We start from the raw sequence: 22,304 nt of genomic DNA, 5'->3' as shown, positions 1-22,304 counted from the left end.
GAGCATCTGAAGCAGGCTCCACGCTGACAGCAGGGAGCCCCATGCGGGGCTCGAACCAACAAACCACTGGCCCTCGACCTGAGCCAGAGTCAGATGCTCAGCCAGCTAAGCCACCTAGGCGCCCACAACCCGTGTTTCTTACACACTGAATCCCAAGTGCTCATCTGGGACCTTGGGCCATGGAGCCACCAGGCTTACAGCCCAGGCCCCTGCTCTGACAGCACGCTCTCCTGGGGCACGAGGCCGGCAGTAAGCAAGGGAACTCCGCTGTGAGGACAAGTGCTATGGTGCAGGGTGGCGTGGGGGAGCCCGCCTAGGACCGCAGGGTCGGAGGAGGCCCCTCCCAGTGGGCGATGCGGAGCCCGGCCCCCAGGCGGGAAGCCGTGCGGCCACAGGAGGGGCCCTGCGGCAGACGCCAAGTGCGGAGGCCTTGGTTCCCGAGAGAGTTGCTTCCGTCCGGTGGATATTTAAGACTTGTGCTTTTATAATTAGCTTTTGTAAGATACTACTTATGCATACTATATAACATGTGCATGCGCGTGTGTATGTGTATGTATTTAGCAACACTTTGCGTTGGTGTGAAGCAGCCAGCTTCCTGGATTGAACAGCCAGCTCTCGCCACACACGTGCGGAGTGTGGTGCCGGCCATGGGGCAGGCTTGTGCGTTCTTTCCTGTGCCCACTGACTGCACTTGTCCACCCAGGAGCTTTGGCGGGCATGCCCCGTCCTCACTGGGCCGGCAGTGACACTGGTTCCTTGTGCTCAGTGTCCCGCTGCAGGCGTGTTGGGCCGGCCGACTGCTCTCTGGTGGAGGGCACAGAACGAGCGTGCAGGGGACGCGTGTGACTCTGTCTGTTGTCAGGATGGACTCTTGCTGTGGAAGCAACTTATGTGATCGCTAATTGTTTATGCAGATCTAAGCTGGAACCGGAACCGAGGACAAAGACGAGGGAATCCACGTCTTCTGAGAAAGTGTCCCAGGATCCTTCACAAGACTCTGAAGAAAAACCTGTCCCTGACGAATACCCAGGTATGAATCCGAGTCTCTGTATGACATGTTGGCCAGAACACAAAGCAGACAGAGAAGGAACACAGTCCTGGGCATCTTGGAGTCTAGGTGGTGTTTGTATTTCATCAGCAAAGGACACACAGGAGGGGCAGCCTCTTCTCTGTCCCAGTTGGAGCTAGTGACCGTCGGGCTGCGCAGGGGGGGCTGGCAGGGTGCAGGGAGGCGTGGTGCACCACGGGGGTGGCCACGGGAGGCCGAGAGCCATGAGGAACAGAGTTTCCCCGCACCGGTCCCAGGGGCCCTGGCACCACCTGCGGCACAGTCCCCGCCATCTCTGCGTCCTGTAGCAGTGACCCCGCCTGTTCCCTGTGTGTGGACAGCGTGTGCCTGGTTTGCTGTATCTCAGGTGTCGCGGGCATGGGATTTTGCTTTGCGTGAACCCTGGGTGACGATGATCCAGGGGCCGAGTCCTCCTCGGTCTCCTCTTGCGTCTTGTCGCCGTGGCCCTCATCTGCCGCACGTCTCCCAGGTACCAGGTGCTGCCCTGAATCTTCAGGGACATCCCCGCATCCTTAGAGCAGGCCTCTGGGATGGGTTTCGTGGACCCGTCTTTCAGATGAGCCTCCCGAGAGGCTCCAAGGGGCTGGGAAACTTAAAAGCTCATCACCGGTGGACCCAGGACTTATGCACATCTGTACTGATTCCCTGCTTTTTACAAGGGAGGGAGTTCAGAATGCAGTGTAGGAACGAGCGCCTGAAAGATGCCAGAGGCCCTCTCGGCGGCTGGAGCCCGTGCCCGTGGGGCAGGGAGACCCGTGCTTGCAGCCCCCTCACTGTGCTGGGCTCTGGCCGGGGCCTCCCCAGGTCGAGGCTCCTTGGGTCTCTGGGGTGGAGCTCTCGTCGTTTTGTGTGTGAGAGATCGAGACACCGAGAGGGGCAGCACCCGGGTTACTCTTCGTGGAGCCTGAGCCCGTCCTTTCTGGGGGCGGCCTCCATCCCGTGGGCAGAGGCTTTGCACACCTGTCCCCACTGGTCCGTAACGAGAGAAAACCCCAGCTTCACCCGTGAACTAAGGGGGCCTGCACTTCCTAAGACAAGGCGTAGGGATTCCGTGTTTAAGTTTACTCGTGCCAGACCCAGCGTACTCGTGTAATCGTTCATTCCTTCCAGAAATATCGTCAGGGCTGGAGAGTGGGAGAGGCCAGTGCAGAGTCGTGGGCCCAGCTGAGGCCAGCTCTCACCGGAAGAGAGGTAGCCAGTCTGCCCTTGCTGAGCAGGTGCCGGGAGAGACGGGGCCTGTCAGAGAGGTCGGAGCCCTGGATGTTTCCTGAAGACCCGAGGGCAGTGAGGTGCGAGCCGTGTGTCTCCTGGGGAGAGCGTCCCAGGCCGCGGGAACCCAAGGCGCAGAGTTCCCGCGAAGAGAGCCTGCCTCTGGCGGGTGAGCAGCCTGGAGAGCAAGGGCGGGGGCAGGGGGCCCTCGAGCCGGACACACCGGGCACCAAAGTCATGGTGGGGTTTTTCTTCTTCTTTTTTTTTAATGTTTGTTTATTTTTGAGAGAGAGACAGAGCACGAGCAGGGGAGGGGCAGAGAGAGAGGGAGACACAGAATCCAAAGCAGGCTCCAGGCTCCGAGCTGTCAGCACAGGGCCCGACACAGGGCTCAAACCCATGAACCGTGAGATCGTGACCTGAGCCGAAGTCGGACACTAGACCGACTGAGCCCCCAGGCGCCCGAGGACTGTGGTTTTGTTCTGAAGGAGGTGGGAACTGTGGGGAGGTTTGCATGGGCCATGGCCACGCCCAGCCGGGTCTGAGCAGGCCCCGGGGTTGCTCTGCCAAAGTAGAGGACCAGGGGCGGCTCAGAGGCTGCCGCGGTTGCCGGGCGCAGGGTCCCAGTGGAGCACCGCACACGTGCAGGCAGGGGCGGCGGGGGGTGTGGGGAGGTCTGGGTACGTTTTGAAAGTAGAGCCACAGAGTTTGCTTCCCATACATGGGACGTGAGAGGGAGGAGGCGTCAGGACGGCTGCGGTGGCTTTGACGAGGGACAGGCTTGCTGTGCACCAAGACTCGGGACACGGGTGTGTCCAGGAGCTCGCTCTGCGGCACGTCGATTTGGAGGTGCTTGGCCGAGGGCTTGAGGAGGGTCAGGGGGCGGGGTGTAGGCAGCGCCGGCCCCAGAAGGGGGGCGGGTGAAGGGGGGCCGGAGGCCAGAGGCCTCCCAGCACAGGGGTCCTCCCGCTGCCCCCTCGCCCCAGCCCACTCCGCGAGCCGTCTGTTTGTTCAGTCATTTACACTCCTCAGGGTCTGTCTCTTCTCCTCAAGGGGTGTCTGTGTGTGGTTCACTGCTCTGACACTGGCTCCCAGGACAGTGCCTGACACCTAGACGTCTCTGCTGGGGGGAGGGAGGGAGGGGATTTGAAACGCTCATTGCCTTTCGTTGCTGTGAAAGTGTTTCCTGACGAAAAAGGAACTAATGCTTCTGGGCAACAGAAAAGAAATGCTCAGAGTAGAAGAACACTGTTCCTCACAGTTTATATTTTTATTTTAAAGTCAGTATTTGTTGGGGCGCCTGGTGGCTCAGTTGGTTGAGTGTCCGACTTCAGCTCAAGTCACGATCTCACAGTTCATGGGTTTGAGCCCTGTGTCGGGCCCTGTGCTGACAGCTCGGAGCCTGGAGCCTGCTTCCGATTCTGTGTCTCCCGCTCTCTCTGCCCTTCCCCTGATCACACACTCTCTCCATCTCTCAAAAATAATGTTAAAAAAATAAATAAAGTTTATATTTGTTGTTTTATAGTCACAAGGTGTCATGAGTTACCAGCCCACCAAATGTGAAAACGGGAGAACTCTTCAGTTTAGCTTCTGACCCCTGCTCGGAACACAGGGTGGTGTAAAAAGGGTCTCTTCTGAGGCATCGTAATCCCAGCTTCCGCACCTGCTGGCACTTCTGAGCACAAGCGCCCCCATTTTTTAAAATGGGGGCGATATACCTACCTCCGAGGGTGCGAGGAGGAGGGTGTGAGGTTGTTGTTGGTGTCGCCTCGCTCACTGCGCTCCTTGCGTCTGGAGACACCCCCCCCCCAATGCCGTCTGGGCCCTGGGTGTCTTCCTGAGATGCCGTGTGGCCAGCCCTCTCCTGCCGGTTCCCCTTCAGCCTGGCGCCTGCGCGCTTCCGCTGGCTCGGCCTCCCGCCCCCGCAGCTCCGCAGGCCGCCCTCTCCTCCAGCATCATCGGCGACGCTCCTCAGGCAGGCCTCCTTCCTCGGTTACACGGACTCCCCAGGGGTAGCAGCATCTGAACTGGCTCGTATGAAAAACGTACACAGTTCACCGTGTGTACAGCTTCCTGCGTAGGTAACAGATTTCTGAACACTCCGCGTTGTTGTTTCCCAAAGGAACGCTAGTAGCAGACTGTCTCCCGCCTCTGTCTACTTCCTGTTTGCAAGGGCAGAGAGCAAGCGCGCGGCAGCGCGGTCTCGTGGCCGGGCCCGCAGACTCGGCGGAGTCAGACCTGGCTGGTCTCGCCGCCCGGCCTGTCCTGAGCTGTGCCCCTGGACACGTGTGAACTCGGAGCCTGCACTTCCTGGTGGCACCACGTAGCTGTGGTTTGTTGTGAGCACCGCGTGAGCTCGCGTCCGGGGGCCTGGCGTGTGCGGTAGGCGCCCCGCTAGCCGCACAGCTCACGTTCGCGTGTGGACCCATCGCTGGACACCGAGGATTCAGCACTGGGTGTCAGTTAGGTTGGCTCAGAGAGCAAATGACATTAAAATCTAGATGAGAAAGGAAGTGTTTTCTGTTCACCAGCTACTTGATCTTATCTACAGAAAATTTTAAGGAATCCAGAAAAATAAAGTAGTAAATTGGTTTGTCAAGGTGGCAGAATACAAAATCAGTATCCAAAAATCAATTTCATTTTTATATATTCTCTATGAACAATCTGAAAATGAAATTTAAGAGGCAACAATTCCCTTATAGCATCAAGAGGAATAAAGTACTTAGGGAGTAAATTCAACCACAGTGTGAAACTTCTACTTTGAAAGTGATCAGACATTGTTGAAGAAGTGAAAGATGACCCAAATAAATGGAGAAACATCCCAAGTTCAGAGATGAGCAGAATGAATGTTATTAAGACGGCAGTATGCCCCAGATTGATCTACAGTTTCAGTGCATTGTTGATCAGAGCCCCAGATGACTCCTGGGAAATTAACAGGCTGACTCAGAAACCCTTGAGGGAAGTGCGAGGAGCTCAGGACAGCCAGGGCAGTCCTGGAAAGGGACCCAGTAAGAGGACCCGCACTTCCAGCCTCAGAACTCCCGACAAAGCAGCAGTCACACGGGCCCATGTAGGGCAGGTGTACGGAGCAGCCGGATCGAGCCGAGAGTCCAGGAGTAAAACCGTGTGCGCCGCCAGCTGACTTCCGACAAGCGGGCCGAGACCCCTCCGCGGGGCGGGAGCTGTCCCTTCAGGTGGTGCCGGGAGAAGGGGGCAGCCACATGCACAAGGGCAGCTGGACACTTAACCTCACCTTATACAAAAGCTAACTCAAAACAGACCCAAAACCAAAACAGATCTGGGACCTAACAGCTCTTTGGGCCGAATCCTCCTGACCTCAGACTTGACGAGGGAGTACTAAGGACAGGGCACCAGAAGCACAAGCAGCAAAAGGAAACACTGAACACGTTGGCCCTCGTCAAAGTGAGCCCTCTTCTGCTGCTTCGAAAGGCAGTAACGCCAGAAAGTGAGAAGACAGCCCATAGAGTGGGAGCAGGCGTGTGCGGGGCCTGCACCGATAAAGGGTCTGCGTCCAGAATGTGGAAAGAAAGAGTGCTTCAAACCCAATAGTAAGACAGTAAGTTAAATGTGGGCAGAGGATCTGAACAGACATGTCTCCAAGGAAGACCTACAGATGGCCAGTAGCACATGAAAAGGTGCACATTGTTTGTCGTCAGGGAGATGGAAATCAAACCACAACCAGATACCATGTCACACCGCCCAGGATGACCGCACACAGACAGGCACACCTCAGGGCCACCGTGGGTTCGGTTCCAGGCCCCCATGAGGAAGGGAGTCGGGGGGAGTCGTTGGCTTCCCTGAGCATAGAGAACTCACGCGTACACTGTGTTACGTGTGCAGCAGCACCTGCGGAGAAGGCCAGTGTGCACACTGTCAGGGAAGATACTTTACCGCTGAAAACCGCGGTCTCGTGCGCTTCCAGGGAGTCCCAGTCCCTGATCACAGATCACCCCAACAAGTGCAGCAGCAACGGAACAGTTTGAGATGCTGTGAAAATTACCAGAATGTGACACATAGACACGAAGTAAACAAATGCTGTTGGAAAAATGGTGCCAACACACTTGCTTGACGCGGACCTTGCGTTTGGAAAACCAGTGTCGTGCGCCAAGGTGAAGTACACGGTACGCCTGTGTTAGTGAACGCGGGCAAGGGCACGGCGGCGAGACCAGGACTCTCGTTCAGGTCGGAGCTCTCCAGGCGGAGGATCCTGCCAGTGGGAAGATCGAGGGGAACAGCGCCCTGGCACATGGAAACACGCGTTCACGCCCACGGGCTGGAGGCCCAGGAAGAGACGAGATGGGGGCAGGGGCCTGCAGACAGGCCGTAGGGGCCCCGGTGAAGGTTTGCCTCTGATTCCGTGTGCCCCTGGACGTGCTCGGGCTCAGAGCAGCAGGTGTGGCGCACGGTCCAGACCTCTCTGCTGCATGGAGCAGGACAGAGTGAGGGAGAGGTGGCGGCCGCGGGCTTGTCCGGGTGGATTGCGGTGCGGGCGCTGGGTGACAGGTGCGTGTCAGGTGGAGAGGAGGTGGCGGGCGGGTAGTTTGCGGCTGCAGACAAGGGAGGAGGTGGGACGGGACGTGTATGGGTCGGAGGGACAGAGCACCGAGGCTGGGGGCTTGAGCAGGGGAAGGGACGGCGGGGAGAGAGCAGGAGGAAGAGGAGTCTGCAGCAGGGCTGGGAGGAGCAGGTGGGGCGGGCCAGCACAAGACTTCTTGTCTGCACCCGCTGGGTCTGAGCCGGCTGCTGGACTTTCAGGTGGAAGCAGCCCGTTGGGGAGTGAGCCTAGAGCTCAGGGAGGGCCTCGGGCCCGGAGAAGCTTGGGAGTCCTGGGGAGGGGTGTGTGGAGCCCCAGGTCTGTGTGGCCCCCCCTCCCCGGGGTGCATGGGGAAGGGGACAAGCCACACCCACCTCTGTGCGGCCCTGTTCAGAGGCCTGTGACATTTCATCTGCATCCGGCCTTGATGCTGGCGGGTCATTCTTGTTCCCCCACCTGCCCCCCCCCACCCCCAGGGACCACACCTCTGCCCACGGATGTTGTTCTAAGTGGGTCTGCAGGCAGAAGGACTCTTAAGTCGAGGCTGTAGGGAATCCTTTTGTCCTGTCAGTTTTTCATTTCTCCTCCAACACGTGAGCTGCACTGTCGGAGATGCCTCAGTGTAGGACTCGGTGGTCGAGTTCCAGGCACAGGTGGCCTCTTGCTGCCACATTCCTGCCTGGTTCCTGAGAAAGCCTCTAGCTTCGTTCCTTTTTATTGAGCCTGGAGCGTCCGGGGCCTCTGGTCGGGCAGCCCTTCTGCCCTGTCTGAGGACAGGCCTTTCTTCCCTGTTCTGTTCTTACTGCACCAGGATGAGACTTTCACGGACCCGTTGTAATTCGTTGGCTCACATCGGTTTCCCCGGGTGGTAGCGTGGGTGTGGGTATTTGCACTTCTCCGGTGAGCCCTGGCTCGTGCCCTCAGGGAGCTCACAGTTGATGGGAGCTTCCGGCCCCTGAGAAAGTGAGTAGCGCCCTAAGAGAGGGCACAGGCGGGAAGAAGAGGTCACTCACAGGGAACCTCAGGGGCCAGTGTCCTGAGAAGTGAGTCAGGACCTAAAATGGAAACTTTATCCTAGGCCGAGGGCGTGGCATGTACAGGTACTCTGAGGCCAGAAAGCGGAGTGGCGTGGGACCCAGTACGGTGCATGGGAAGGGGGGGATCTGGTGGGGACTCGGGCAGGCTGCGCTGAGGGCCTGCTGGGCCAAGAGCTGGCATGTGAGTGTTGGGGCCGGGCCGCTGGGGGCCTGCACAGAGGATGGCATGAAGAGCGCTGTGCTTCGGCCGGTTTCTGTGGCAGCGGGTGAGGCTGGCCGTCCACGCCAGCACGTTGTAGAGCACACGTCCTCTTAGCAGATCCGGCCTTCCGCTCGGAGCTCGCTTGTCCTGGGTCCCGATGTGGATGATGGCTCTTGTTTTGGTGGTCTGATCCTGAAGCAACATCAGAGTCAAAGCTTGACGTGGGCTCCACGAGGCGGGGTAGGAAACGGTTCTCGGGGTGGGGGGTGGAGGGGGGCTAAATATGCAGAGGCTCCTGCCTGAGGATGTGCCCTCAGAAACACGCCCGCCTGTTCCTGCAGCTGCTTTCAGCCTGTCTGTTACATATAACTGCTCTGTGTATGTTCTATTTACATGTATATTTATGTAAATCATAGATACATTGTATAAATACGGTTCTGGCAAAAACAGCCGTTGTTTTTTAAACCTGCACGATGTTCTGGATACATGGAGGCTATTCGAGATGAATCGTCTGGAATAGTATCACCCAAATTGGAACCATCCCACGTTCTCTTCCTTGATCACAGTCTCAAAACCGACACTGGACTTGCGCCCGTCTCACGGGGCTGAGGTCACTGTGGAAAGGTTACTGGGGTTGAGAGAGAGGGAGAGGGAGAAAAGGAAAAGAAGCAGTGCTTGGCACCCTGCTCACAAGCCTAGAGGCCCCACTGAGACACGAGACACAAAGTCGTCTTTAGAGAGAGACCCCATGGGGCACCTGGGGGGCTCAGTTCTGCTCAGGTTGATCTCAGGTTCATGAGCGCGAGCCCCCTGTCAGGCTCTGCACTGACAGCACGGAGCCTGCTGGGATTCTCTCTCTCCCTGTCTCCCTGCCCCTTCTCTGCTGGCTCTCTCTCTCTCATAAAATAAATTAATGAGCTTAAAAAAGAAAGACCCCATTACAGTCTCCACCAAGGATGGATCCCTTCCGTCCACTGCCCTGCTCCCGCCCCACGGCCCTCTGGGAGCCTTGCAGGCCTCTCCAACGTGGTGGCGCAGCCCCTCCTCGGAGCCCGAGCCGTTGGTACACTTGATCAGGCGTCCATCACGCATTTGTGTGGTGGCTGTTAAAAAGTTCTCGGGGCGCTCACACACCTCCCGTCAGCGGTCCACGCGAGGGAGGCCGTCCCAAGTGGAGCAGGAGAGCCCCAGGTGTGGAGCGGTCCCCGGGATAGATCCAGAGAAGTGGACTGTGTCCCTGGGGTGATGGCACTACCGAGACAGTGCCTCCTTACAGTGGACTCTCCTGCGGCATTTCAGGAGAGCGGGGCAGATCTATCCATGTGAGGGACACGGGGCCATCTCCCAGGGACCGTGGAGTTGTACGCAGCCAGGTCTCTGAGCCACTGCATACACACGCTGGATCGAGGGGTGGGGGAGGCGGGGAATTACACAGGTGTGTGCCTGTGGACACGCTGGGTAAGGCCTGTGAGGCCACACCCGGTGCGGGCCGTGCTTTCCCCTGGGAGAGGAATGGGGTAGGGCGTGCGGTGGCCTGGCCGGGCCTTCTTAGGTGCACGGTGCTGCGGTGCCTCCAAAGCAGAGGTGGGCGTGCCTGAGCTCGTGTTTGTGGCAAAGCACACGTGGAGACCGGCCCTGTGGTTTGTGGTTTGCAGCCATTGCTGAAGTCCCTGGGGCACTGAGACAGTGCAGCGAGCGCCTTCCGCCACGCGCACGCACATGCACAGGCCCAAACACCGTAGAAGGGTCACGGGACGGCGCCGGAGTGTGAGTCGGCGGATAACGGGACGTGGGCGGCCCTAAGACCCCCTTCTCTCCTGCTCACGGCGTGCCTGTGTCCAACGTGTTTTGCCTTCTCTTTCTTCTTCTTTTTCTCCATTTTTTTTTTTAACAGAAAAGATTCCGGCCGAATCCCAACCTGAATTGGGCACATGGGGAGATGGCAAAGGCGAAGACGAATTGTCCCCAGAAGAAATACAGATGGTAAGGCACTCTCTGCCCAGCCAGGCCCGGTTCCCCAGCGTGGGTAAGACCGTCTCAGCGAGTCGAGGTCACCCCAAATGCCCTTGCCCTGTTACACCGAGTTTTAAAAATTACCAAGACATATCTTAGATACAACTTTTCCACCTGATTTCCTAATTCTTAATATGCTTTTCATAAGTTTCAAATTTGCTGTAGCATAATTAAGGAAGAAATTGCCTTGGAACAATTTTGCTAATATTAGATTTCTTTTCAGCTGCAGCAAAGCAGCGCTCCAGACTAAATGGGTCTTTTATAATTACGGCTGTGCTGCTTTTTAATTGTTTGCACTGCCGGCGTTATGCTAATATGGAGAAAGCAGACGTACTGACTGAAAACGTAGAGTCACGCCTTGATGGCCGAGGTCTGGCTGCCGGGTGCAGGCTGTCCTCTCTGAGTGAGTTCCAGAAGGAAACGGACAGGTTTGGCAAGAGCCCCGCCAGCGCACTTGCAGCGGCGTCTGCGCACGGCGCGTCTGGACGTTGGCAGGATGGAGCCCGATGGAGTACGCCGTCCGGAGGCGGGAGCGGGCGGTTCCCAGCCCGCGGCCCAAGGAGCTGGGAGGCTGCTTCCCACACGGCGGTGGCCGCCCTGACGAATGACAGCCGCTTAATTCGCACCGTGGTTGACAGTGGACAGACCTTTCCTTTTTTTGTAAATTTTTTTTATGTCTTTATTTTATTTTGAGAGAGAGAGAGACAGCGTGAACAGGGGAGGGGCAGAGAAAGAGGGAGACAGAATCCGAAGCAGGCTCCAGGCTCTGAGCTGTCAGCACAGAGCCCGACGCGGGGCTTGAACCCACGAACCGTGAGATCGTGACCTGAGCCGAAGTCGCACGCTTAACCGACTGAGCCACCCAGGCGCCCCTGGACAGACCTTTCCTAGTGCTCGTTTTCTCCAGTCCTCTTCATAATCGTGTTCAGAGGTGGTGGCGCATTATCATTTCCTTTTAACGTTGGCAACAAGCAGTAAAGTATCAGCCAAGGTCCCCTGGTCATTAATAAGTGGTAGAGCTTGTTAACAGTCAGGTCACATGTTTCTACCCGAAGCCTCCTGTCGAGGAGGAGAAGCCTGGAGCTCCGAGCCGAGGCCCTGTCGCATCAGGACGGGACCCGGGCTCCTGCCCGCCCCGAGCCTCTCCGCCTGAGGCCTCTGTGCTGCCAGCCCCCTCCTCTTCGCTGTGGTCCTCATGTCTTGTGGGCCTCAGGGAGGCCTTCCCAGCCACTCTGTCCCCGAGCCCCACTTTATCCCCTCATTCCTGCACTGGGACACAAGAGCCCCGAGGGCAGGCACGTGTCCGCTGTCGTTGCCTTATTCCCAGAGCCTGGAGTGGTGTGTGAGTGGGTGAGTGCCTGTGCGGAGTACGGGGCGGGGACCGCAGGAGGGGACCCCGGGAAGAACTCGGGATATACGAGCTTCCAGTCGTCACCGTCACCAAGTACACTGAGGAATGCTGCCTGGATGCCAAGCCTGTGTATACGTTGTCTTACTTAATCCTTATGACGGTGCAGTGAGGTAGGAACAATTCCCTCGTACATTTGAAAAAAAAAAGGCACAAACCCTCTGAAGCCCCCAAGGTCACAGAGCCAGTGGGTCAGACAAGCCGTGAGCTGTGCCTTCAGCCCTGCACTTTCCCCGTGTCAGAGCTCATGGGAGCATCTGGTGGGATCTGGTGGCACGAGGGACTGTAGCCTGTCACACGGGCAATCTGGCAGAGGGGTGAGCCACCAGGGGCCCGCCGAGCGGCGTCACAGGCGCGGGTCTGCAGGCCGGGCCCTCGAGATGGGCCGGGGGCGCGTGCCTGCCGGCTTGAACGCTGGCCACCAGGGGCAGAGGACCGGCTCGCGGCCTTCTTGCTCTCCAGACTCCCCGCTGCTTCTCCGACCTGACCCACGTGGTCGTTGTCGTCATCATTGTTTGTTTATTACTTACTTTTGAGAGTGTGCAAACAGGGGAGGGGGAAACACAGAATCCTAAGCACCAACTGTGAGATCATGACCTGAGCCGAAGTCGGATGCGTAATTGACTGAGCCCCCCAGGCGCCCAGAGCCTGGCCCACTGTGGCCCCTTCACCATGGGACTAATGACTGAGCCGACGGGAGGTCCTTGCCTCACGGGGTCAGTGCTCACAGCTCCTCAGCCTCTCCCCTTCGGTGTGGCAGGCCAGCTCCCTTGCACAGGGTGGACGGGACCGGGCCAGGCTTGGGCCCCTGGGTCCCAGCTGCACGTGTGCAGACAGGACGGTGGTGTGCGTGCCCCACTCAGCAGCATCCAGAGGTCATGCTGGCGGCAGCGGCGGTTCAGCGCGTGTTTTTACACAGTACAGTTTCACTGGTTCCTGTCTGGCTCAGCAGCACAAGACTGGTTGCGGTGATCATACTCTTAGCCATGACTTTCTTGGGACTTGCTTCGGGGCGTCCCCTCAGGAGTCATCAGGGCTGCCCTGGCTCATTACAAACACAGCTGTGTTCACGGGCTACAACAGCTTCAAATGGCTCACCAGGCCCCTGCCATTCTCCACATCCTCCCGGATTCCAGAACACACCCTCTGACCTTGAGGAGGTGCTCAGTGCTCTCCAGACTCAGACGTGGGAACCGGAAGCCTCCAGAGTGGAGAGTGGCCAGGGAAAGGCTGCAGCGTGGGTTCTAGTCAGTCAGGAGACGATGAGGGGCCAGCCAGGGCCCTGGCTGTGGAGGCAGAGAGGAGAGGTGCTGGGGAGTGGGCGGGGCAGGGTGGAGCGGGAGGGGGAACCTGGAGCTCTCTGATTTGGGAGCAGATGCAGGCAGTCAGAAGGGAGAGCCGGCTGGGTGGGGCAGGGGTGCTGAGTTCCATTTGAGAGCCGTGTATTTGCTGCACCTCTGGGACACCCATGGGAAGTGTCTGGTGGGCAGTGGCCTTGACACTCAGGCTAGAGATGTGAACGTGGGAGGCATCCTCCTGCTGATGTCTGAAACCTTGCGCACAGGGGAGAGAGGGGAGAGGCAAAGGACAGCCCCGGGACACTGCCCTGGGAGGCAGGCCCCGGGCAGAGAGGCCAACAAGTGAAAGTAAAGGGCAGTTAGATCATCCTCCCTTCTTAGAGCAGATGGCGGCAAGTTTCTTAAAATCTCACCATTTTCTTCAACTTGTACAAAATAATTTTATTAATGAAAATAACGACTTCATGTTCCCTCAAATAATGTAACAGGACCACATGTCTTTGCTAGAGAAAAATTACGCGTAGGGCTGTTCCTTGAATGCATTTGTACCTAAGCAGGATGTACCTGCTGTTTGAGGCTTTGTTTTCCTTTAACGTACCTCACAAAGGAAGTAACTAGAACAGGAGTCAGCTGTGTGGCAGCGAAGCGTGCCTCTCTCCCGTGGGTCATGGTGAGCGGCGGCAGCTTGTTCACGTTTGCAGACGCCCCCGGGCACGCGGTGGGTGGGCCCAGGGAAGGCCTGCGGCCAGGGCGCCTCATGCACTGACGCCCCGTCGCCGGGAGCGGCGACGAAGGAGCATGGGCCCGGGGACCCGGCAGACGTGCTTGCCGATCTTCTGCCTCGCTTCCTGTGTAGTTTGGGGCGAGAACAGGAGCCTCCCCGCACTCCCCACCCGAGGAGTCGTCGGGAATGCAGTAGCGGGCGGAAGGGTGCTCCTCGGGGCGAGTCGTGGCCGCTCAGGCAGCCGGTGCTGTCCCCGGGCGCCCCTGCGTTCCCTGCCCATGTCCCATGGGTGGTTGGAGTTAATGCACGTGAGGAAGGATGGCTCACGTCCTGAGGCTTTTCTGTGCATAAGGACTGTTGACGCCCCACATCCCCTTCGGAGTCCTGTCCCAAGTCGTGGTCTAAAAACACGCTACTGACCATTCCCAGTGACGCTGGCTATTTCAGGGCCCCAGCGTCTGTGACTAAGGCGGTCAGAACCAGCCAGAACGCCCTGGCCTGTGCTGTGCTCCTGCAAGCGGCCGGGGCAGGAGGCGGTAATGGTCAGCACGCCCACGGCAAGCTCTTCGGCGCTCACTCAGCTTCTCTCTTAACTGGGGAGAATAGCTAAGTGCCACGTCTTACAGGCTCACTGACCCAATCTTACTCACCAGGCTCAACCCTGAAAATGGAGAGAAACAACTATGACAGTATTGGTTTTAAATCAGAAAGTGTTGTAGCAAATTGTGGTCATAATTCACAATCGTAGTTTTGGAATTTTTTTCCTCAGGACAAAAGAATGAATTAAGCCCTATAATATCAATTTAATTCATTACTTCACCCATAGGAGCAGTTGTTACGTGTTCCAAAATGGTTGCAGAGTGTTAGGTGATTTGCACAGTGAATTTCCATTTATAACTCGTGATGCAGGTGTATTAGCATCTGAGTTACTATAAGCAGATGTTTGCGGTTAGGCTGAATGGAACCAAATTATTTTCTGGTATAGAGAAAACACCTCCCTTCGGAGCCTGCTTTCAGTTTACTCTCCTCAGGTGAAACCACCTGCATTTACTGATGTATCCCTTAGGGTGATTTCTAAAGCCATGCATATGACTTCTGAAATCTGCATGAAAAGTGTCCCTAGCCCGTGTCCCCTGTGGTAGGCTGCTGGAAGCACCAGGTGGCTTGCTGGCAGGGCTTGTGATCTGGGGCCAGCTCGGAATTGTCGGTAGGATCTGGGCCCCATGCCCTGAGAGCCGAGGCCCACACCCTGGGGAGGTTTCAGGTTCGAAAGGGCAGAGGTGGAGATGCGAGGTGAGGGTCACAGAGCCATGAGTATGAGGGTCTTCGGTATAGATGAAGTGCATCTCAAGAACCCAGAGAGACCTTGGGCCAGGGTGGTGGGGGCACACTGCTCTCAAGGCCGAGCCCCTGTGGGTGCCAGCCCCTGTGGGCCCAGCCCCTGTGGGTGCCAGCCCCTGTGGGTCCCAGCCTCTATGGGTGCATAGTCTTTGGTCCAGTTAGCTGCTCTTGCTTCTTTGCAATGCACATAACTTCTTGTGGCTTCATCTTCTACCCAGAGGCCTTTGTAGGAGTGATTTTTCTTTTTAAAACTATAGTAAAGAGGATTAGATTAGAAAAGGATTTCTGTAACAGTGTATTCAGTGTGGATTTGTATCCTTTAAACCAGATTATAGATCCTTTTGGGGCCCTCTATTTGGAAGTCTGACTGACTTCTCAATGGAATAAAGCACTTAAATAATATTGCCTAACACGCATGTAACACGCATCCACAGGCCAGGTGCCGCTCTGAGCACGTGAGTGTTTGTTAGTGTGGGCCACCCTGTGTGGCAGGGACTGTCGCTGGCCCCATTTTACAGCGAGTTCCCGGGTCCTAGACCTTCCGCCGCGGTTGAGGGGAACTTGCTCCGGGCGTCCGTCTGTGCTGAGGGAAATCGCTGCACTTCGATGGGAGACCAAACAGTATGGAGGGGAAGGAGCCACGGCAGGAGGCCACCCTGACGGCCCGGCTGCCGCCCTGCTTCTCCGGCCCTGCTTCTCCAGCCCTGCTTGTCGCCCTTGCCCGTCATGCCCGCCTCGCAGACACGGGTGCCCTGGGAAGAGGCCGGGCTGTCTTCCTGGGGCCTGCAGGTGCCCCTGTCCTTGGTGCTGACCACAGAGACCGGGCCTCGTCACCTACTGCACCTTGTGAGGTCCCTGGGCCTCTGGGGGACGGAGCCCACATGCCAGCACTGGCCAGTGGGCCCCAGCGAATGCTGTGTGAGTGTTTCTCATGCCGGACAGAGCGAGATGGCCTCAAGTCACAGTGGGCAGCCCTCTAAAACTTGAAACCAGAGAGGTAGAAGGGGCCTTCAGAACATTTCAGGACTCGTTTTGCATATCTGGAATCTCACTCTCAGAGAGATTAATATTTTACATTTAGTAGGGGCTTCTTATGTGCCGTGCACTCCTTACATGCGTTAGGACATCAGAGACACGAAGACAGAGGCACAGAAAAGTTACCTGCCCGTGGTCACATAGCTTCGAAGGTAGAAAAGCCTTCATCCCTCCCCACCCTCGGCAGCAGGCAGGACGGATAAGAATCAGCACATCTGACAGGCCAGACAGAAGTCCGTGACTGGTCAGGGGTCACGTGACCCCAGGAGTTCCCATGAGGCCACAGGGGCAGGCCTGCCGAAGCCCTGGGCGTGTCCACCACCTGCCCCTGCTGGCCAGCCCCTGCTGCTCCCTGCCTTCCTCTGCGGAGGAGGGGTGAGGCGCACAGGTGCCACCGGACAGCACCGGAAACCAGCCTGGAATCTGGCGCAGGTGAATGTTGTCAGCAGCCTGGCCACTACCTAATCTACCTGAGCCCTGCCAGGTCCCAGCAAGTGGTCGCCTTGCACCTGGCTAGGGCCAAAACTGATTCTGTTGTTATTGAAAACACAGTTTCATTGTAACTCCCGCTCCCAAATCAGGGCTGCTTTCCATAAAGGTCCTGGCCATGCCCACTTCTCCCCTCAGCCTTGACCCCACTTGATCCCTTGAGGCATTTGTTTCTTTCACTTCTCCCCCAGGGACTGGGTACTTCTCAGCTGGCCAGGAGCCCTCCGGTTGAAAGGAAGTCAGCCATGATTTGACCCCGCTGCTAACGGAGGTCCCCAAGAGGAGCATGGGTGCCACAGGGTCAGTGTTGAGAAGAGACAGAGCTTTGTTCCCCAGGATGTTCCAGCCATAAAGCACCTCAGACCCCTGGTTGATCCTGCTTAGGAGCAGTTTAGAAAGCAGTTTAGAAAGGGCTGAGAACTTAAAAGCACAGAGCCATATTTTGTCATTAAAATAAGAAGATGCCCCTGGCCCCACCCCCTCAAACCCGCAGCAGTGCCTGGGAGCATCAGCACCCACGTGCCCACGTAATTGTACCTTTCCTTAAGTTTCCGGACTACTAAGTAACTGCTGAGTTGACAGTTAACAGGGCTGATACTTTCCAACTCTAAAAAGTGAAGTTTTTAGTCCCTTCAAGAGCCTGTTTCGTGTGTAATTAGAAAGGCCATCCTAGGGCCGTGGCAGTTGTCCCTGTGGCTGAGGCGGCCCCGCAGAGCGCTCCCCCGCCCGCCTGCCCTTCTGGAAACGGCGCTGGCCCAGCCGCATCCTGACCAGCAGGCCTGGGGTACAGCGGAGGCCTCTGTGTTTTGACAAGCAGTGTGGCTGACCGCCAGTGCCCTGCAGTGTGTCAGGCCCTGCACCGTGCTGGGGGCTGGCGGAGAAAGCCCCACCCCAGGCGGGAAGACGGCCCTCCAACAAGGGCAAGAGGTGTAGCGATGGGTCAAGTGCAGGGGAGCTTTGTAAAGAGAGGAGACGGTAGGAGGTGATTCAATCTGCCCGGAGTGCCTGGTCACTAGGAAGGTGCCCAGACTGGGTTTCTAGGGACCAGAGTCCCCCCGCAGGGGTGGGGGCGCACGGACTCCATCGGTCCTCAGTTCATCTGTGCAGGGGTAAGGCAGTGGGCTTCAGAAGGCTGCACCTCAGCGCTGATCTGCAGGGTCACGGACAGGCCGGTGTGGTGCGGTGTGATCACTCTGACCGAGGAGTTGGGGACAGATTGGAGGAGAGAGAGGTGATGAGGGCCGAGCACAGGCACCAGGGAAGGAACGGAGGCAGCCAGGGTGCAGGTGAACTGGCAGACAGGACAGGAGGGTGCCTGCATGGAGGGCTGGAGGGGGGAGCTGGGAGGAGTGAGCAAGTCACGAGGGGAGAAGGGGGGGCAAAGGGAGGGGCGAGGAGGGGTGGCAGAGGGAGCACTGGGCCAGCACAGCGCACTCCCTCCCTGTGAGTCCCTGCGTGGGACATGCTCAGCCTGGTGTTTGCGTGAATTCGTAACTGTTATGTTTTCCCTCCACTGTTTTCTGAGCAAGTCCTAGCTTGGTTGGGGTCACCAACCCCAAGTTGGTCTGGGTGGCAAATATGCTGTTGGACAGCAGTGTCCGGAGAGCAGGAGCTCACCTCGGTTTGTCCCCCACCGAGCCTGGCGCAGGCAGTGCCCGGGAACTAGCCGCTTTATAGAAGTGAAGGAAGGTGTGTGTGCATGTGGGGCCTTTCCAGACTCGGGTCTGATGCGGTTCGCACCCTCCGGCAGCTCCTAGTCACTGGGGGCGTCTGGGACGTGCACAGCTCGTTACGAGGCTTCAAATGGCTAATGTCCTAGGAGGTGTTCTTTCACAAGGGGCGAGGCCAGGGCTAGAGCTGGGGCACCCGGGGTGGGTCATGGCGAAGGCGGCGTCCGAGCCAGGTCTGTGGGGCGGGGGCCCGGGGCGGAGTGGCATTCAGGGTGGAGGGGCCCCCGGTGACGAGGAGCTCTGGCCCCACCCCACGGCGAGGCCTCAGGCGTGCCGCCCTTCGGCTGGGCGGGAACGGTGGGGCAGCAGCTGTCCACTCCGGGCTGACTCGGCTCTGACAGGCTCCCGGGTGTCGGGCTGGCGTCCTTCCGCAGCCTGAGTCCTGAAGCCCGGTCGCCCGCCTGGGCCCGTGAACACAGGTCCTCTGGCTCCTGGGCCTGTGTCCCTGTCACCGTGGGTTGGCCAAGGCCCAGCCCTGAAGTGAGGCTGCCCTGGGCTCTGCCAACACCGGCCCCGAGGGGGACGGGGGAGCGATGGGGAGGGCGCAGGCGACCCGGCCTCCGCCTCGCCCTCCAGGTGTCCCATCGGCCCGCAGGCGGGAGCCGTGAGCCACGGTGTTTTCACACGGATGCCGCACCCCTCCACGCCAGGAGGCGGCTCGGCGGCAGTTCTTGGAGGGCAGATCAAAGATGTGTGTGCAGGCGCCTTGCTAGACGTCCTCGCACTGCTCTTGAGTGTGACGTCACCCTCAATGCCTCTGTCTCCTCGCAGTTTGAACAAGAGAACCGGCGCCTCATCGGTGAAATGAACAGCCTGTTTGATGAAGTGAGGTATGCATGTGGTCCCTTGGCTTTCTAGAAACCGAGAGCTTCAGTAACTTACTTCAGTGGCCAGACCTCCCCCTCCGGCCCTGGACACATGCACGCCCCCCCCCCAGCCATTCCAGGGCCAAGGCAGCTGCCTGACTTCGGTGGCTCCCCTGACCTCGTTGGCCCGTTCAAGGTCACCCCCGCGTGCTGCTCCCAGGCCCCCAGTGACTGTGGGGTTAGTGCCACCGCCTGTGGGAGCTCCCTCCCAGGCCAGGTGGCAGGCCTTGTGAAGAATGGCCCTGTGCGTGGTCCCGTGGGCTGTCTGCCCCCTTGGCACATGGAGGGGGGGTGGCTGTGCTCGCCCGCGGGAGCCATTGCTAGCCGGCCCTGTAGGCAAGCATGGGCGGCCTGTTTCACCAGGAATGTCGGGAGCATCTGGAAGGAGGGCCTGGGCTTTTGCGGGGACATTAAACCTGCTGCACCGTGGGCTCATCCGAAAAGACAGTGTGTCCTGGGGACAGCCCTGGGGGACGCTGATGGCACCTGTGCCCCTTTGTGGTCTTTGCCTTTGATGTGTGGGCCTCGCAGTCCTCCCTCCCCCCCCCTCGCTGTTCCATCCCACCCCCGGATGCAGGGGAGCAGGGGCCCCCGCCGCCCCCATTTCCAGACCTGCGCCACCCCCAGCCCACCCCGAGGCCCCCTTCCTGCCCCCACCACATGTGTGTTACTGGACCACGTACAGGCCTTAGCATCGGAACCAGGGGCGTGGACCCCGAGGCAGGGGCACCGCGGGTCAGCTTCCAGGGGAGGGCGGGTGTCTGCAGGGCGCCCCCCAAGTGAGAGGCTTCAAAGGAGAGCAAGGCTGGTCTCCTTCCCTGAGCCTGATGAGGTGCCCCTCCCCCCTCAGGGATGACGTGGCGATCCTCCATTTCTCACTTACGTGGTCCGTTTAGAAACCTGGAACATTCCTGCTAGGACTACGACCTACTAATAATTGTATGTCCTTTTTTTTTTTTTTTTTATAATGAAGGCAAATCGAAGGGAGAGTGGTTGAAATTTCCAGACTCCAAGAGATATTCACAGAGAAGGTTCTACAACAGGTAAGAAAAAAAATCATGGTTTAAAGTTTTAGCTTAAGGGAGTCTGCTGTGAAGTCAGGATGTTCGTTCTGAGGTTGCAGGATGTCCGCAGCCACGTGCCCGGGGACTGGGAGCCACGTGCGTCCGGCCAGCTCCTCCTGTGATGGTCTCGTGGCCCCTGGCACGGCCTGCGTGCGGGGCGGGCAGCTGTCCACACTGGACCCGCCGCCGGCCCAGGCCGGCCTGGGCCGTGGCCCTCGCAGGGTGTGAGGCTCAGGGGGAACCCACAGGAAGCACCTGCGCCCCTGGCGGGCAGCAGCCAGTCAGTCGATAGCGAGACTAGAGTGCACACTTAGCCCTCGGAATGCCCGGTCCGTGCCACCTTGGGTGCCCTGTCCACACGGGGAACGAGGTTGTTCTCTAAGTGGATTTCCGTGTCACGTCCGCCGCCTCCAGTTCTGAAGCTCCTTCAGCCGGTAACTGGCACAACTGGCAGCAACCTGATGCCCGTGTGCTCCTGTTTGTAGGCCCACAGACCGCAGGAGGGTTTCGAAGACAAATCATTTTTGCTGCATTGTGCTACACTGGTTGTGTCTGCTTCAACCCCCCCCCCCCCCGCCCCGCACTCATAAAACCCGCCCCAAACCGCACAACCAGGGCAGAATCACTGTAAGTTAGGTCCATGCAGTCTAACAAAGTTCCGGTTCTTGAGAGTTGCCCTTTCTAACGGTTGAAGGACCCAGACAAACGTGTATGTGCTTCACCTTCACCTACGAGGCTGATGGCTGTCACTTCAGCCTCCTGACACACAACACAGCTAAGTGAGCTGTCCCTGTCCGAGCACACGACTTGTTCCTGGGGACAGCACGGTGTGGCAGGAGAGCTCGGGGGCCAGGTAGGGTCACGCACACTGGCTCCGATCCGATCTGACAGACGTGCAGCCTGCGTCACGTGACCTGGGCGCCCCGAGCCACACCGCCCCCTGCAGACTGAGTGACGTCCCCGCCGCGCTCCCGGGCTGGGTTTGAGGTACCTGACGCCCTTCCTGGCTCGGGCAGGCTCTCCGCACCCGGCAGCTCATGTTTTTTTTTTCTTTTTTTCCTTTTATTTTTTAAGAAAGACAAACGGGAGGACGCACAGCGCTCTCCCGAAGCCAGCGTGTGTGTCTCAGCCCACGCGGCTGGAAGCTTGTCTCTGGCCTTCGTAAATACACGAGACTAGAGGGAAACCCTGGCATGTGGTGGTGGCGGCTCTCGTGTGCGTCCCTTCTTGCAGCAGGTGGCACAGGCGGTGGCAGCTGGGCCTGGAAGGGGGACAGGCGCTGGGTTCTGGTCCCAGGGCTGCCACACGGTTGCTGCTGGACTCTGGGCAAATTACTAGACTTCTCCGAACCCTAGTTTCCCTTTTGTAAGACGGGGATGTCGCCTGCCCCTCGGGGCATGGGGAGGACCCACGGGCTCAGCTTGTGAGTCCTGCCGGCTGCTGGGGCACGGACGCTCGGGGCAGGGGACCGCGGCTGGGGCTGCCTGTCGCTCCTCCTCCGCAGGAAGCCGAGATCGACAGCATCCACCAGTTAGTCGTGGGGGCAACTGAGAACATCAAGGAGGGCAACGAAGACATCAGAGAGGTGAGTGCCCTCGGGGGGCCCACGGGCCGACGACCTCCTGCCTGTGCAGGACGGCCACCTCCCACCCTCGCCCAGCCCCGGGCTCCCATCGTCACCAAGAGACACAACTCCCCAACCTCGAAGGGAGCGATAGGAGGCACATGAGGTCACTCTTGGCCAGAGTTGGACCGGCCACTTAACCAGGGGTGGGTGCCCCTGGAGACACGTGTCAGACCCCCCACCCCAGGGGCCAGGGCCCCGGTCGCTGTTTCTTGAGGCTGGAGTGTGGGAGCATTCCTGGGCCATTGCTGCCTCGGGCTCTCTTTAACCCTGGGCCCACGTGGGCCGTTCCTGGGTGTTCTCTGGGAGAAACGTGCAGGACCGCCGAGGACGGGCCAGCGGGAGGGGGAACGCCCGTCTTCTGATGGGTCCTAAACCCGCTTTTGGTTTTGCCTGCCAAGTAAGGTGAGCACAGGCTCCAGGGCAGGGAGAGCGCACGCAGACAGACACACGGAGCCTTTGCCAGCTGCGCAGCCCCGGCCCCCTGCCATGAAGTGTCTGTGCTCCTCCCCGCCCCCCAGGCCATCAAAAACAACGCCGGCTTCCGCGTGTGGGTCCTCTTCTTCCTGGTGATGTGCTCCTTCTCCCTGCTCTTCCTGGACTGGTACGACAGCTAGCGGCCCTCACGCCGGGCGCGGCG

The 22,304-nt window shown here is 58.7% G+C and overlaps 1 protein-coding gene across 2 annotated transcripts in view; it reads left to right on the top strand.

The window, feature by feature from the left end:
• STX18 (syntaxin 18) overlaps positions 1 to 22,298 on the top strand; it is a 113,328-nt gene extending 91,030 nt beyond the window's left edge. For both annotated transcript variants that reach the window (XM_029948748.1, XM_029948753.1), the window contains exons 6-11: positions 915 to 1,030; positions 9,967 to 10,055; positions 18,882 to 18,940; positions 19,950 to 20,019; positions 21,545 to 21,625; positions 22,186 to 22,298. In XM_029948748.1, coding sequence (XP_029804608.1) covers positions 915 to 1,030; positions 9,967 to 10,055; positions 18,882 to 18,940; positions 19,950 to 20,019; positions 21,545 to 21,625; positions 22,186 to 22,281 — 511 coding nt within the window. In that variant the 3' untranslated portion in view covers positions 22,282 to 22,298. The remainder of the gene's footprint in view (positions 1 to 914; positions 1,031 to 9,966; positions 10,056 to 18,881; positions 18,941 to 19,949; positions 20,020 to 21,544; positions 21,626 to 22,185) is intronic.
• Positions 22,299 to 22,304: the final 6 nt, after the last annotated feature.

The sequence above is a fragment of the Suricata suricatta genome, chromosome 1, assembly GCF_006229205.1.
Source record: "Suricata suricatta isolate VVHF042 chromosome 1, meerkat_22Aug2017_6uvM2_HiC, whole genome shotgun sequence".
NCBI lineage: Eukaryota > Metazoa > Chordata > Mammalia > Carnivora > Herpestidae > Suricata > Suricata suricatta.
The sequence above is the reverse complement of the archived record's forward strand: the minus strand, read 5'-3'. Positions and strand labels throughout refer to the sequence as shown.